At 43.8% G+C, this 17,556-nt stretch overlaps 1 protein-coding gene across 2 annotated transcripts in view; it reads right to left on the bottom strand.

Moving 5' to 3' along the window:
• DOCK2 (dedicator of cytokinesis 2) overlaps positions 1 to 17,556 on the bottom strand; it is a 365,121-nt gene that overhangs the window by 195,964 nt on the left and 151,601 nt on the right. For both annotated transcript variants that reach the window (XM_015565082.1, XM_006765379.2), the window contains exon 27: positions 8,931 to 9,026. In XM_015565082.1, the coding sequence (XP_015420568.1) occupies positions 8,931 to 9,026 (96 nt within the window). The remainder of the gene's footprint in view (positions 1 to 8,930; positions 9,027 to 17,556) is intronic.

Here is a 17,556-nt window from a genome sequence, read left to right as displayed (position 1 = left end):
ACACATCAGGGCGGCAACGGCTTCAGAATGTATGTTATCTCAGAGCACTCTCTCCTCGTGGCCAAGGTCTGCTCCATTGGAGGACGCGGCTGATGTTTTAACACATTTTGGAACCTCTATCTCCTATCTCCTCTTACTTCCCTCATCGGGGGCTCAGCATCTAACAGAAGAAAGGTTTGGAGAATGAAACTGGCTCTGACATTCCAGCTCTCAAACATTGTCTAAAAGAATTATACCACATAGGGCTAGTAAAGTATTGGGGAATTTTATATTTAAAAGGCCCTTGAGGGAAAGCCTGATGTGAAACAAATCTTTCCTCATCTTGTTTTCTAAGACAGAATTCTTTTAAAGCTAGACATTAATTTGGACTTTCAATTAGTTTGTTCTTTCCACTAACTCACTTCCATAGCTACCTGCCCGGCCCAGGGCCAATGGACAGGACCCTCAAAGATAATAGGACACAGCCCCTTGCCTGAAGGACCTAAGTCTACCATGGCACATAGATAGGCAGAGACAATCCCATTACGGCATGGCAATGCTGTAGCTGAAAAATGGACAAAGAACTATGAGGTCACAAGAAAAACGACCTTGAGCAACGAGAGGAGGTTTCATGGAGCAGGAGAGAAGGCAGAAAATGCTGGTCCCTCTTAGAATCCCCTAGTCCTTCCTCTCCACATACTCAAATGTGTCATGGCCTTCAAGAAGGACACCCAGTCCCTTAAAGTCCATCTTGGTAACTGACTCCTGCCAACTTGTGCTATGGGTCCCTTGGAATTGAGATACTAATCCATATTTTGCATATAGATTTTAGGCCAAGTACTCTTTGATATGCAATTACCAAAATCCTTATTATAGCAAAGTTTTCCCCTTCCCCCCAGGACATAAGCACCATCCAAATTTCCATTCAGTAAACGACCAGGCTCCCCCAAGCTCATTATGCCACCTTTTGGTTGCCACCCAATTTCAGGTCTCGTATATAATGTTGTTTTCCCCTTCTAATCTAAACCTGATCTCCCTCCAACACACACACACACACACACACACTTACTCTCTCTCAGGGATTTTCTCAATTCATTTTATCTCAGGAAACCACTGCCCAGACAGGTATAGTGAAATGATTAACATGTCAGTTTCACACGCTGCAGACCTGGGTTGGGTTCTAGCTGCCACCTTCCCAGGCGTGTGATGCTGAGCAAGAGGCTTAAACCCTCCAATTGCTGTCTCTTCTTTGACAGGAGATTTTAATGATCGTCAATCTCCCAGAGTCTCAGCCACCATAGGGCCACTGATGCTTTCTCATCAAGAAAGTTTTCCTCGAAAAGACCACATTGACTACAGTGTGAAGAACTTGAAGGGGACAAGAAGATGTAGCAATGGCAGCCATGAAGGACGGTCATGGCCAAGCTGGGTTTGTGGTACGGGTGGTGGAGAGGAGGATTGGATTTGTGAGGCCTTTTGGCCTGGAATGGACAGAACCTGGAGATGCCTGATGTGGAAGGAGCAGACTCTCTCCCCACAAGACCCATCACAATCTCCATGTCTCTGTTCCAGCTCTGTCTTCTTCTCTTAACCTTGCTATTTCCTAAGTGCCAATGCTCAAGTACAAAAAAAGTTCTTGCTCCCATTTTATAGGTTTTTTTATGGTTCATTTTCCAGAATTGAGGAGATTGATCCTAAAGATATCAGTGTCATAAAACCACCAAAAATTCTGTGCCATTGTATAGGTTTCTGGAAGTTTCCACATAGGTTATCCGATTACATTCTATGGTCTGGGCAGGGCAACAACTGGCTTTAAGGTAGCTCATTGGTACTTTTAAAATGTTTGATGTCTGGAGAACAAAATTAATGGGTTTTAATAGTATAGAATTGTGTGGAGCAGTATGCTGTTTAAGAGCAGGGACTCTGGAAACTACTGCCTGGGTTCAAACCTAGTTATTCCATTCACAAGTTATATGATAATCAGCAAGTTATATACCCTCTCCTGTGCCTCAGTTATCTCATATGTAAAATATGAGCCCCTGATGCAGGTTAAGAGAGCTACTTAAAGCGCTTAGTGCTCTGCCTGAAATAAGATAGTTGCTTAATAAGTGATAGTTTCATCAGATATGCTGGTTTTTAATGAAGTGCTGGGTTCCTGAGTGAAGGTCAAGAGTCAATCAACCATTTCCAGCTGGGAACCCCACTTCCTCAGGTCCTAGCTATCCTCACACCAGTTCTCCAGGGGGCAGGGGTGGGTGGAGTTGGCACTCACTGTCTTTCTGTGGCCTCTGCACAGGTTTCCTGGAGTCTGTGGGCTCACAGCGTGGCAGAGAATGGGCACACAGGTGGCCCATTTGCCATTTGCAAAGTGAAGGCAGCCTTTGTGGCCCTGACTCTCTGATGACTCAGGAATTCTCTGGAGTCTTCAGTGCTATTGTGGGTTAAGCCATGAAAAATGGGGTGGTTTCCACTATTATTTTTTCCTTTTAGAACAAGCTGCTCTGAATTTCTGGAGCTGGCATTATGCCAAGTGTATTTACCTTTATTTAATCACTCAATAGACTCTCTGTGAAAACAAGGGTAATTAGGCCTAAAATATATCACCCAGAGGCTTATTTTAACTACCCGAAATAAAAGCTAGATCCCCAATTCCAACAAAATTACCAGACCATTTCCATTCCAAGACCTTCTGGCAATGTCTACCTTCCCTGGTGGATTCTCCCAATGCGGTTGTCTGTCCCCAGCACCAGGGAGCCCAGAGGCAGGGGACAGGCTTATCCAGAGCAGCCAGCAGTGAGGAGCCTTGGTCAGGAGGGGTTCCCTGAGACTGCCACCCGCACAAACAAGCTGTGAATGTTTCCTTACTCTGCTCCAAGACCTATGGAACAGCACCATACACACCCCAGGGTTCACATCTATCCTCCTAAATAATAAGAGATGATGACAATTGCCCGTGAGGGTTCAAAGATGTGCTCAATCACATGGTAGGGATTTTCAGTGAAACTTCCTTTTTGTATTTTAACGTATTTTGTATTTTGTTAGTTCGCAATCAACGCAGTAATAAACCACTGTGTCAGTTTCATTGGCAGCATGTTCACTTTCTTTGGGCACATAAAGTCAGGGTGCATCTTACATTTGATAAAATATGACCTGTGGTAAATAGAAACCATTCCCTGGAAAACTGTAAACTCACTGATTATTGTGTTTTTTTCCCCAGTATCTTCTGCTCTTAAATCACAACCTTCTTAAAGGAACTAAGACTATGTGGAAGAGAATATCAGTTATAAAAGGCCTTTTGGACTGGACCAGAAAAACACCAGTGGTTTCAGTCTGTACATAATTGTGCAAGTGTCTTGCATACCTCGTGTTTCTCCAATCTTATGCTCACAATAAACATCACTAATCAATTCAGCACTCCTTCCCACTGAGCCAAAATGCAGCCTCTGAATCTTTCTCAATGCAGTACGATAGGCAGTTAATACCAATCCACCAGAGTTGGTACATGAAGCAGCATCTATTTTCTGTCACCAACTCAGAAGCTTGAGAGATAGGTAAAGAGAATGGGCATTGGCCAAGTCAAGAAACTTAGTTGTATGAAAAACATCTCAACAATGACAGAGTCCATTGCTCAGAGGTCAAGGTCTAGAGCTGTGAAATCATCATGTCCCAGAGCCAACCCTCTGCCAAATGAGTGTGGACACTCTCCTATGCTCTCTTATCCAAAATATCCTTCTACCAACCCATGCTGCCTTTCTCAGCACCAAAATCAAACTCTTTGCTTACATAAGTAAATAGATTAGATTCTGGCAAAGAGAGGAAGATAGGGCAGCAGCCATGTAAAAGTCTTTTGCTTTCTGTTTTGCAAAATTTCCTTTTGCTCATTTGTCACCATAAACACCTCATTGTTCAGGCAGGCAATCTACAGAACAAAGCAGGAGTGGTTATTTCCAGCAAACGATAATTACAATGTGCTCTGTGCAAGAAGCAATCATCCTAGCCCTATGGTTCCTGTATGTTTAATAGCCAACACCTTTCATAGCAATGTTCCCACTTCCATAAATAAGAAGAAAAAAAGTCACTATTTAATCCCATAATGACACGAGAGAAACCAGCCACCCCGTGCCTGATCAAGGCCTTGTAGGGATTTCAGAAGTACTAGACATATCGGGTGTTTGCCATAAATATTGGTTGTTTAATATTCCCAGGCAATGGAAGGTAACCAATAAAAACCATATCTGGAAAATTAAAAGTGACGGTTGGAATGGGGATCTCTCTTCCTCGTCAAATTCCAATTTGAAGTTAAATTGGGGCTTTCAGTGCTAAGACAGGGACCCTTGACCTCTGAGTAATTACTTTCCCACATCATTTTCTTTAATTTGGAGGGGAGAGTTCTATTCTAAGAATTGCTGGGTATGCTCATTTTTGTGAACATGAAGCTACATCTTAAGAAAAGCCTGTTTATTTCTTCCTCCTCGATCAGGACATCCCCCCTCCTAGTGAGGTGTGCTTGCTGCCCATCTGAGTTCTCCTCGCTCAGCACTCTCAGTATTGTAATTACACCAGCAAACTCAAGGGTCATTGAGACTAATGACTCAGCTTCAGCTCCGAACCTCTGCAAGGTTCCCGGAATCAGCCCAGGGGGCAGGGCAAGTCTGAGCAGGAGGTTCCTTACACTGCTGCCCCTGTCTGAGAAGTGGGCTGCTCTCCACATTTAGAAAAAGCATTTGTTGAAAGAGGAAAAGGGGTCTGAACTATGGGAAAAGCACATAGAAAATCATGAAGGTCTGCTATAGCACAGCATTTGGGGGAGTAGTTCACTCATTCATAACTTGAGCAAACATTTATTGAATACCTACCATAGGCCAGGCACACTGCTGGGTATTGAAAAGGAGTAAAACATGCCCCTGGCCCTCAAGGGAGTCTGCAGAATATAGGGGCATGAATCACAAAACCAGAAAATCTCCTTGTAATGGACCAAGTACAATGATCCAATGACTGAGAGCAACAGGGGCTCTGAGAGTCAATGGGAGACCAGTGGGGGAGGGACTTGGGGCCAGAGGTGCTGAAAACAGCAGCACTTAGTGGGTGATTAGCAGTGGCAGGTGAATGGGAGGGAGAGTCATAAACTGAGTGAATTTAAGACACTTGAGAAAGTTTTCACTGGAGTAGGTCATGGTTTTCTTGAGGTCACAGATCATAGTTAACTCACTTCTGAGGCTTTGTGCTGAGTACATAAGAAATTCTCACAAAATGCTAAATGGATAAATAAATGAATATTGTGTATAAAGAAAACACCTGTGCAGATGCTTCTTGTGTATCATCTCATTTAATTCTCACAGCAACTCTATAAAAAAGGTCTATTATTATCCCATTCTATGGATAGAGCCAGGCCTCCAAAGTCGCAGGTATGAGTGAGGAGCCAAGTAGGCAAGTTCACAGATTAAAGTGAAGAGAGAGAGAGAGAGAGAGAGAGAGAGAGAGAGAGAGAATGGAAACATGCTCAAAATCATACGTCATCATGGAAATTCAAATTTGAACCACAATCAGACACAACCAGAATCATTATGCATCCACTAGAATTGTTATAATCCCAAGGACCCACAATACTAAATGTAGATATATAGATAATGTGGGTCATTTAAATAATCTAGAACCCTCAAACATTGCTGGTGGGAATGTAAAATGGTACAGGCACTATGGAAAAGTTTGGCATTTTCTTACAAAATTAGACATACACTTTCCACAGCTCCCAACTATTCCGCTCCTAGATTTCTACCGAAGAGAAATTAAAATATGTTCATACAAAATCTGTGTGTGAATGTTCATATCAGCACTATACACAATAGCTAAAAGTTGGACGTAATTTGAATGTCTATCAAGTAGTAAATGGATAAACGAAACGTGGTATTTTCATACAATGTACTGCTATTCAGCAATAAAAAGGAATTAAGTAGTTACACATCCTAAAACAGAAATGAACCTCAAAATACTATTCCAAGAAAAAAAAGTCCAGACACAAAAGACATATGTGAAATTTCCAGAAAAGGCAAATCAAAAGAGCCAGGCAGTAGATAAATGGTTGCTTAGGGCTGGGGCTGGGGTCTAGGAGTGGACGGGAAGTGACTGCAAATGGAACTTTGGGGGATGAAGAAAGTGTTCTAAATTGAATTATAATGATGACTGCACAACTGCATATATTTACTAAGACTAATCATTCAATTTTCAAGTCTGTAAATTATACTTCAATGAAACTTTTCTAAAAAAAAAGGAAGAGAGAGAGCTGTATGATTTAGAAGAAGGGGCAGAAGATGTCCCAAACAGGTTGGTGAGATATTTGGGGCAGCTTCATAAGAGAACATATTTATGCTGGACCTGGAAGACTAGGGAGGGTTTCAACAGAGAGAAACGGCACTTAAAGGCATTCCAGACAAAGAAAGCAGCATGAGAGCGAATGTGCCAGGCATGTTTGGGCAGTATCCAGACAGCCAATTTAGATGGAGAAAAAGAAATGAAAATGAAAAACTTGGTTGCTGCCAGATGACAGAGTGGAGAAGGGGCAGACTAATGCATTTATGTCTTAATTTGGTTGACAGTGGGTAGCCACTGAACATTCGAGAGTAGGGCAGGGTCCTGGCAAAGCTGAAGGGGGCAGCAGTGAGAAGCGTGTGTAGGAAGGGCGAGCGACCAGGGCAGAGCATCAGATAATTGGCTCAGAGAACTGGCTGTAGCAAATGAGGGCCAAGCGGTGGCCACCTGCCTGTGTTGTTAATACAAAGAGACAGAGAAAAGCATTGTACACCATAAAAATAATAGACCCCATTATTTGGTGCCTTCTATGACCCAGGCACTGTTTTCTGTTTTGTTTTGTTTTTAAACCTGAGGATATTTTTCTATTGATTTTTAAAAAGAGTGGAAGAGAGAGAGAAAGACAGAGATAAATATCAAAGTGAGAGAAACACGTTGATTGGTTGCCTCCCACATGCCCCCAGCCAGGGCCCAGGCTAGGGAGGAGCCTGCAACCAAGGTACATGCCTCTGACCGAAATTGAACCCAGGACCCTTTGGTCTGCAGTCTGACACTCTATCCACTGAGCCAAACCAGCTAGGGCTATTATCCAGGCACTGTTTTAAAGAATCACTTGTGAAGGAGAGAGTGTGAAGACCCTGTGATGTATGAAATAAACTAAGTGGGTTGATGGTCCCCTTTATGTCTGGTTCCAAAGAAAAGGAATAAAGATTAGAGGACTCATAAGATGCTTACCTAAGGTGTGCTATGGGAACCACAGATATGGAAGCTTGTAGCTGAAAAAGAAATGGTGACACTGCTAAGGTGAAAGGATGGTAAGTGAGACAAATGACAGAGACCAATTCATGTGGCTCTCTGCTCCAGGAAGGCAGGGGTGCCTGGCATTGCTGGCCCTTTCTCTGATGTCCCCACGCCCTGAACTGTGCATTAATATACACTAAGTACACATGCTTTGACATGAGTGGACAGAACAGATGGGTATAAAGAAGATTGTTACACTCTATTGCTTCTAGTGTAAGTCCTTGTCCATCTAATGTTAGAATAACACTCAGCACCTAATGGTGTATGTCCATGAAGCAAGACCACAGTCTATCCATGATCAGCATCCACTTCTAATTATCTGTCAACACTTAAGTATCAGGACATTTCACATAAAGTTTATAGATTTTCAGCTTCTCTTGAGATGTTGGGAGTTCTGGAAATTATAGGACCCAATCCCACATGGTTTCATCAGAGCTGAGTGGCACTTGTCCTCTTTAAACATTAAGATCCCTGCCTAGAATGCTCATTCATTCATTCAGTCATTCAACAAGTATTTATTGGGCACCCACTACATGCCAGGCACTGTTGCAGGGACTGGAGATACGAATGTACAAATCAGACAAAATTACTTACATTCCTAGAGCCTATATTTTCACCAGGAGAGCCCGACAATAACCAAATAAATTATAAATATATATATTTTAGGTGATAAGCACTAAGCAACTTAAAGAAGAATAAGGTGTAGAGATTGAAAAAGGATGGAGAGAAGTGGCAGGTACTATAGACAGAGCAGTCAGCAGGGAAGCCTCTCTGAGTAGGTGACACTGAGCCAAAATCTGATTAACATGATGTAACCAGCCCTCAGACTTGAGGGACAGATGGGCCAAGCCAAAGAAATGGCAAATGGAATAATGCTTTATACGTGGGAGGAACGCGTAAAGGTATGAGCGAGGGGGCGAGGGCATTTCAGACCCCAGTGAAGGTTTAGATGTCCCTCTGAATGAGATGGGAAAGCACTGGTGAGTTTGAGCAAGAGAGTGACATATTTCTTTTCATGACTGGTCCCTGTAAGCATTAGTTTTTGGCCCTTGGCTTAGAGCATGATGGGCAAAGGTTAGAGATGGCCTCTGTGTCTGAAGAAAAAGAACAATCAGACTATGGGGCAGGAATCTCCTGATTTATGGAACATAGAGTTTGTGCAGAAGAATAACCCAAAACTTAGCAGTGACCTTGAATTAACCAACATCTAAGGGAAGAGTTAACACACAAGGAAGCCACTTAGAAAACCAAGCTCATGGGACCCGGAGACTGGGCCCTGCTTGACTCTAGGCCAGAAGTAAAGTTCCTGGTGAACGTGAGCGTGGAGCACTCTGCTCAGCCTGCTCACAAAGAGCTTCTCTCACTTCTCCCTCTTCGCCAGTGACATCCCCTCCCCACTGCCACACTCAACTCGGTAGACAAGTCCCAAGTCTTGTTTTATTTCAGCAACTTGATTTAACTCACATGTTCTCCCAGCTCAGATAGGAAAAAAATCATCTGACCCTTGCACTCCAAAACAAAGCAGTGGTCGGCGCTTGGTGTTCAACATGATCTGGTGTTCCAGAAAATCCATTCCCTGACCATGAACAGTGGAAAATGTTTGACAAGAGGAGGGATCTACTCACAATCAGTTGGTGATCCCGCCCCATCGTGATGACCATCCGGTTCACCGTGCGAAGCAGCTGGACCATGATCTCTTGGATGTGGTGGTAGGTGAAGGCCTGTAATACAGTCAGAGACATCTGTGTGACAACCAGGACATTGTGTCTGCACACCTCCGCCAAAGGATATGCAATAGCGGTCAGACATGGTGATCATCAAGATCACCACCAGCAGCAGCATTAGCACCATCACCACCATCCTTATCACCATCATCATCATCACCACCACCATCATCATCAACATCACCACTGTCCTTGTCATATCTCCATCACCATCACCACTAGGCACTGGACACAAGGAATTTCACTAGCCATCTTAAATATAAGTTAGCAATTAAGAGCTTAAGTTCTGGAATCAGAAACTTTTTATTTAGAATACTAACTGGGTCAAGAATTCTTGTGCTACATGGGCTGCGTTACTTCTCTGCACCTTGGTTTCTTCACCTGTGTGACAGTCGGGATCTAACCTGGATTAAGGACAGAATGTAATACAGGGCAGTGCTTATACAGGTGATGAAGAAGTTGAGACACAAACAAGATAACCTAGAGATTGGCAAGAGCAGGGTGCCACTATCTCCCTAGGCCAGAAGGACAAATGGAGGAGCCAGTGTTGCAGGAGCCTGGGACTGGGGTTTGTGATGGAAACTGTAAGCATGGGGTGCTTGTGCAGTAGAAGCTAAATGATCTACTTTAGGGGAATCATGGTGAGCCAGGTTGTGACATTTATGGGGTTCTGCCCACTTTAAATAAAAGTCTCTCAGCCTCAAGTAGGACTTGTCGATAATTTTTGAGCATTTGCTGTGGTAGGCGAGGGTTTTGTGCTTTTTGCACATTCTAAGCTCCTGCACAGAGTCTTATCCATGCATAGCTGGGAAGGTGGTCATGGTCAAGTGGTGAGGACCTGGGATTTTAAATTCAGCATCTCTGGGTCGGACACAACTCGGCACTTGCATCATGTGACCTCACTTATCACTTACATCTCTGAGCCTCCACTCTTTTATCTACAAAATGTATACGGGTTTCCCACCAGTCTTTCAAGGTTGATGTGAACATGAAAATAGCATGGCAGTTCTGGGGAAATGAACACGCCTCATTCCATGGCAGGAGAATCTGTGGGTCCAAGATAGAGCCTGGGCTTCAGTAATTCATGAATTCTACGCAGCGCATTCTGATGGCTGAGATCCATGACACGACACACTGTGGCGCTCCGGAGACAGCTGGGGTTTGGAGGCAGCCTGTGTCCCAGGACCTTGGCAGAGCCTGACAGAAGAAAGGGCTGAATAAATAGTGGCTGAAAGGTGAATGGCCCCTCATACTTCTTCATAAGCACCTTATGAAATGTGGCTGCTTTCCATTTAAGTGTGGTTCTTCTCTTAATAGAACTCATGAAAGGAAAATAGATAGATTTGTAGTAAGAAAAAGAACAAAGATGTGCTTATTAAAAACCCTCCTTCCTTCCCAGCAGGCTTTCAATGACTCCAAAGATGAGTAGCCCAGAGATTCCTCTCTCTCTCTCTCTCTCTCTCTCTCTCTCTCTCTCTCTCTCTCTCTCTCTCTCTCTCCCCCCTCCCCCCATCCTCACTCCTTCTGCACTAATCCCCACTCTCCAGCCATAGGGAGCTCCCCAGCAGAACCTCTGCCACCAGAGCTTCCACCCAAGCATATATTTTACAGAAACAAGTGAACATGATCCATCAGACGCCAGTCTCTTGTTGGATTTGAGCCATGTCCCCATCCAGCCCTTTCCCCATATCACGGTTTCCTCCTGACGCTCAGGGGCAAGGGAGAGAACATCTACCTTTAATTCTAGGCTACAGGTGAGACTCTCCTGTGACTTCCTTCTATCCTTTATGTCCTCAAGCCTCTTTTCTGACTTTCAATCTCCAATATTTTATATGATATAAATATAATGCTCATGGTAATAAAAATGATTAACATGTTTTGAAAGCTTACTAAATACCTGGCACCCTACTAAATAAGACCTCATTCCACAACAAGACGGGCAATATTATGTTCTTCATTGTTTAAATGAGAAGACTGAAGCCCAGAGAGGTTAAGTAACTTGTCCAGGGTCACCCAGCTAAAAAGTCAAAGGAAAAAGACTCAAACCCAGCATTTCTGGCTGCAGAGCCTGCTCCTTGCCCACGCTCACCCAGGTGGACTGGAACAGGAGCATGGGTCTCTGGTTGCTATGTTGGGGCCTCATCAGCCTCTTGGCACCTGAGAGGATGGATAGCCCCACCCTCCAGCTTGAAGTATTATTACCTTCAGTAACTTCTGATCTTGTCTTTCCCTTTTAGAAAATCATTACTTCCTTGTCCTCTCTGCATTCCTTTGCAATTTCATCAATCTGAGCCCACTGCCAATTCATATAATGGTTTCCATTTGATGCCCACCCCACTGGAATATCTCTCTCTCTTCCTTTACCAATAGAGATAATAAACCCCTTTCTCCTGCTTCTTTTAAGTAGCCGTTCCTTCATGCAAAGAGCAGCAATTAGACTGCTCAGGAAGTTTGGTATTCAAAAGTGGGAAACCGTCCAATTTATTTCCTTTCACTTTAGGTCCCAATAGGAGAGGTGGTGCGGTGGAGTGTTCTGGGCTCTGACGGACTTGACTTTGAATCCCAATACTGCTAATTTGAGCTGGTGACCTAGGACAAATTACTTTTCTTCCCTGCATTTCAGTTTCTGTGACAAACAATAGAAGCACGAAGTGCTGGTTTGAAGAGTAAGTAAAGGAATGCAGGTCAAGCTTTCACTGCCCAGGGTGGACACACAGTAGGCCCTCAGTAAGTGGCGGCTGCAACTCCTATCCCCCTTGGTCTTCATCTGCGTTCCAGTCAAGCTTGCAGATTCCCAGCACGCAGCAGCACGTGCATCAAAAGGCAATGCATAATCTAAGCTCTGGATAATATCGAGATGTCGCCCAAAGAACATATAGCGTATATGCAAATGGAAAACTTTCCAGATGATAAACCTGTGCTAAGCAGCAAAAATGCAGCCACAAATCACCCACTGTTAATTGCTCCGCTGCCAGGCAAGTGGAGGAATCTCCGCGGAAGTGTCTTCCGGGCTCGAACTAAACGGTGGCTTGTAATTGAAATGACAAAGTCAGTCTTCCCATTATGGCCCTGGCAAAGAAATCAATCCAGCCAACCTAAACACACTGCAAATTGTAGCGGAGTTGTTTTTTTCTTTTAATAATTATAGGCTGTGTGTGATATCTGGAAGGAACCTGGGGTCCTTTCTTTAATCTTACCCATAAGCCCAATACATAACAGTAAAAAGAGGGATGACATAAGTGAGTCAGGAAAAGCTAAGAACTATATGATTTCGCTCCTCTGTGAGATATAAAAATGAAACTCACAGACAACAGTATGGTGGTTACCAGGGGGAAGGGAGCAGGGGAGTCAGGGGAGTAAGGGGGCCAGGTATATTTTTAAAGGAAGGAAGGAAAAACAAAGAAGGGTGGGAGGGAGGAAACTGAAAGAAGGGTGGGTAGGTGGCTGGGGGGACAACCCCTGTCTTCTTGGCTCACCCTGGGCCCTGTGCCAGCCCTCGGACTTTGTAGAATGCAATTCAAAATTATTAATTTCCCAGAGTATTTCCAGAATAGTAATAGAGCATACCATATATGAGATGATTTTAGGAAATAATACACCGACACAAAATTTCACAACATTGAATCAAATTCTGTAAAAGGTGTCCCCTATTTGAAAAGAACCCCTTTGGTGCTAATATGTAGTTAACACCTGTCTGTTCATGCAAAACAAAGCAACCAGGGGAGACCTCAGATCAGAGCTGACAGACAACAGCATCTTCTTAGAACCTAATAACATTGTTGTATTGTGTCTATATACAGCAAGTGTTCAGGAAAAGACCCAAAACCTGCAAATAAAGCAAAATAAGAATTTCTTAAATTTTTAATAGCGTATTTCTGAGAAGCCCAACTGGGGGAGTCCTCTACCTCTCTTGGAAAATGTAATTTTGTTTCAGCATCCACAACTGAGCAGCAAGCAGAAATATTAGAGCTCCATAAAGCCAGAGGCTCACTTGTAGAACAGTGATCAAGTGTGATATTTTCTAGTTTGCTAAAGTTTATAGCTCTATTGGTCTGTAAAAATTTTATGTGTCTTATATCTAAGCCCAACTCAATATAAGCATCTCCTCTCCTCAACTTCAAGAATCCTAAACACTTTTGAACTAGCTATTTCTTTGGTCAGCTTTTCCCCCAGTTCAATAAATAAAACTATGAAATGTGCTCACTATCTAACTACATAAGATGATATTCTTAATCATTTGAAAATTCCACTTTTACACAAGTGATGCTGGCTACTTAATGGTGGTAATGTTAATTTTTTAAATCAAAGTTACAAATGTGTATAGTTTAGAAATACTGTCCGATGTTCATCATTAAAAAACAACAACAAAAAAATAACAAACAAACAAACAAACAAAAACCCCAGCCCGGCTAGTGTGGCTCAGAGCATCGACTTATGAACCAGGAGGTCACAGTTCGATTCCCAGCCAGGGCACCTGCCTGGATTGTGGGCTCCATCCCCAGTGTGGGGCGTGCAGAAGGCAGCAGATCAATGATTCTCTCTCATCATTGATGTTTCCATCTCTCTCTCCCTCACCCTTCCTTTATGAAATCAATAAAAATATTTAAAACAAAAACAAAAACACCAGTCCTTCATGTCCCCCCACCAGAGGACGATCTTTATTTTTTTTAGCATATATAGTTGTTACTTTAGTACTTATGGTCATGTGGTCAAAACTATGTATTACCTCTTCTTGAAACAAATTTGTTCACTTTTTGGCATTCTCTATTAAGCCTCTGCCATAAAAGACAATGATTTAACCCTTGTTGCTCCCCCACTCAGCCCCATTAGACACCTATATTCTTTCCATGTCTCCTTCCTCCTATAAAGTTATAGTATAATTTTTGTTGGATTGATATTTTGTGTTTAAAATATTTTGATATGTAAACGTCATCCCTATCCAAGTTGCAAACAAATTCCCATTTCTCGTACAACTTTTCATTCCCCCAAAAGACAAAAGCAATCTGGGGGGGCGGGGCGGGGGGGGAATCAGAGATTCCTTTTAGTTCTCTGTCTTTTATGCTATCTCTTCCCTATTCATGATTGCCTCTTCTCCTCTGACACAATTCTCTCTGCCGGTTTTAAAAGTTTGCTTTGCCTCACAGATTCTGTTTCCTGCAAGTTGCTGCTCTTCCGTCTGCCTGTTTTGGACTCTTTCTTTCGCGGTAGGGCTGTTTCCTTAGTTCTCTGGAACCCATGGTGGTGTGCTCACATTTCAGTGTGGGGGACTCGCAGGCTGGTTACAGCTCTGGCTGAGTAGACCCTGTGGTCCAGAAGCTTCTCTGCAGGGTGATCTGGCTGGAGTGGTTAGTTGGAGCGACTCAAATACCCACATATATACCAGGCTTTCTTCTGGGGCCGCTTGGATTCCACAGACAAGACTCCTCTGATCTCTTGCCTGAAGGCTGAGAGCCTGGCTGCCAGCTTCGGGAGCTGAGGGGGAGGAAAGTGCCAGAGGCCTTGGCTTCTAAGACGCAGACTTTGATTGAAACCTTGTTTGGAGTAGGGTGTTGCTGCCCTCCACTGTGCCTAATGTCACCTAGTCCTGACGCCCTGTGCTGTATCCTCTTTGTAGAATACCCCCACCCCCCAACCCCCGCCCATGGCTCAGCTGCCCAGACAAGCTGCTTCTTACACACACTTGCAACAGATCCTCCCCGTTTGAGCTCCTCTTCCTCACCCCCACCTCCAGGGGCCCTGCTACCACCATTTCCTGTAACTTGGGGGAAATCTTTGCTGTAGGTTAGATGAGACATCAGCTTTCCCCGCTGCTGGCTTATGAATCACTCTTCCCGGGTCTGCTAAATCAGTTAGCATTTTTCCATATGATATCTGCCTTCCTTTTACAAAACTCCCTTCACTTTTTCTTTTTAGTAGATTTTTCCAGAGGGAGCAAAATATGAGACTCTGTTTCATCTATTATCTTTACAGGGACTCCTACCCTACATGTTCATGGGTAAATGTTTATAATTGAGCCCACTGAATTAGAAATGTTAACAGGGCATGGGATCATGTTCAGTGACAAAACGGTGACTGTGTTATGCCGATGCCAGATTTTGAAAAGAGTTCTAGAACAACCCTTACTTTACAGAAAGCCAAACATCAGCTTTGAGAAGGGGCTGGCCTGGGTCACATGACCAGTGACAGGTGATGCCATCGGAGCTAGCATGAAAAACCAGTCCAACTAGGCAGTGCCTGGCCGACTGCTCCCGGACCCAGCACACGGGCAACCTTGGGCCTTGTGCTCATGCCAAGGACAACCCCAGCTACTCTGCCTACCTTGTCTTTTGGCCTTTTTAGTACCAAGATGAAGATCACAAGGTCACAGCTACAGAGTGATGTCCAAAAACCTTTTCTTTCTAACAACAGAGACACAATGCATAGTCTGAGTGTGGAAACTGCTGCTGCCCAGAGCTGCCACAGTCTTTCTCTGCTCTGTGCACCTATGGGAGAGGTCCTTTCTACTTCCTTTTCACTTAGAAGGCACCAGGAACACTCCTTACAAAGAAAATATCCTAACCCTCAAAGGATAGTAACAATTTTCCTCTAAAGTACAGTCACCTTCTCTCTTTCTCAAGATTTCTAGGTTTAAGGCTGTCTTCTTCCCTCCTGTGTGACTGGTTTCTCTCCGGGAAGACTTGATTAATTGCAGGACAGTTCATTGCGTAAAGGAGGCAACAGAGGCGGTGGGGACTCAGAGGCAGAGGGCGAGGTTAGTGGAGCTGAGCAGTGGCTTTGCTGTGCACCATCACCTCCCCATCGCCTACCCACCAGGCAGCTCCCCATTTCCCAGGCAGGACATGGCTGAGCCCTCATGTGGCCATGAGTGTCTGAGTCCCAGGGGTTCACCTTCTCTAGGAGGGAGAGTTTGCACCAGTGGTAGGAGAAGACAAAAAAAGGAAGAAAAGATGGGCTTCTCATTCTGACACACTGTTACCTAACAATCTCGAGGTGATACTATATGCTAAGAACTATGCATATAGACCCGACAACTGTAATCTCACTTAATTAAACACACACACACACACACACACACACAAACACACAAAACAACAACAAATAAACAAACAAAAACAACAACAACCACCCACTGAAGCCCCAGAAGTGAAATATGAGCATGAGAGAGAGGATGCGTAACTTGCCCAGGAATTATCCACTCACGGGTGGCCAAGCCTGAATTTCAGCTCAGTTCTGTCTAATCCCATGCTCTTGCCATGACAGAGTGTTGGGAGGTGCCAAGAAGAGTGAGTGCGTTAGGCTCTCAGTGTTATGAAAATTATGAAAATAGGGTCTCTCCTCGGACAGACTACGGAGCCAGCACTAACTGTGCTCCTTCCCTACGTTAACCAGACTCACCTCCCCGAGCCTCAGTTTCTTCACCTCTAAACTGGACATAATGGCACCCTCAATATCAGGATTGTTTTGAGAGTCTGTACCTAGTTCTGACTGCTAATATTTTCTGAGCTTTTATTACACGTTAGGTACTCTTCTAAGAACATGGCCTATATTAGCTTGAGGAATTCTGCAAGCATCTATGAAATGGGGGAAATCCTTCTATTATCCCAGACTTGCAGCTGGTAACACTGAGGCTCTGGTGGGATCACACACCAGGTGTGAGCACTGATCCTAGTTCCTGCCCAGGCTTGTCTGACCCCCGGGTCCAGGCTTACAGCTGCCTTGCCTCTGTGTATTAGGACCACGGAGATGAATGCAGGCGGCAGGACTTTGAGATGATAAATCTTTCTGCAAATTTGCCCAAAGTAAACAGCGAGGCAAACATTTGTGTGCACAGCTGTTGATAGCATATTGTTTTATTTATAATATCCAAATGCAGCAAGCAAGATAAATGTCCCCCAATCAGGGATCCCATTATATAAATGACAGCTTATCCACTCAATGGAATAGGAGAAGGCAGATATTCTTGATCTGAAAAGATATCCTTAATATAGCCAGTAAAAAGAGACCACAGGCTACCATGTGAAATATCCCATTTATGTTTTTTTTAATATATTTTATTGATTTTTTACAGAGAGGAAAGGAGAGAGATAGAGAGTTAGAAACATCGATGAGAGAGAAACATCGATCAGCTGCCTCCTGCACATGCCCCCTGGGAAAGTGCGCGCAACCCAGGTACATGCCCTTGACTGGAATCGAACCTGGGCCCTTTCAGTCCGCAGGCCGACGCTCTATCCACTGAGCCAAACCAGTTTCGGCCCATTTATGTTTTTGAAAAAATATTTTCCTATGTCCAAAAATCTGGAAATATGCATGGCAAGACATTAACAATGGTCCCTCTGAGCAGGGAGAAGAGGCAGAGATGTGAGGTTAAAAGGATAACTTTATTTGCTATGGTTTATTGGAAATTTTCTCAATAATCACTTACGATAATTAAGAGAATAGACCTGTTTCCCAATTGGAAAAAGATGAGTCAGTCAATATGCCTAAGGAACCGCACTCACAGGGACTGGATGGATGCATTCCAGGGGCT

This window comes from Myotis davidii, unplaced genomic scaffold (assembly GCF_000327345.1).
Source record: "Myotis davidii unplaced genomic scaffold, ASM32734v1 scaffold399, whole genome shotgun sequence".
Lineage (NCBI taxonomy): Eukaryota > Metazoa > Chordata > Mammalia > Chiroptera > Vespertilionidae > Myotis > Myotis davidii.
The sequence above is the reverse complement of the archived record's forward strand: the minus strand, read 5'-3'. Positions and strand labels throughout refer to the sequence as shown.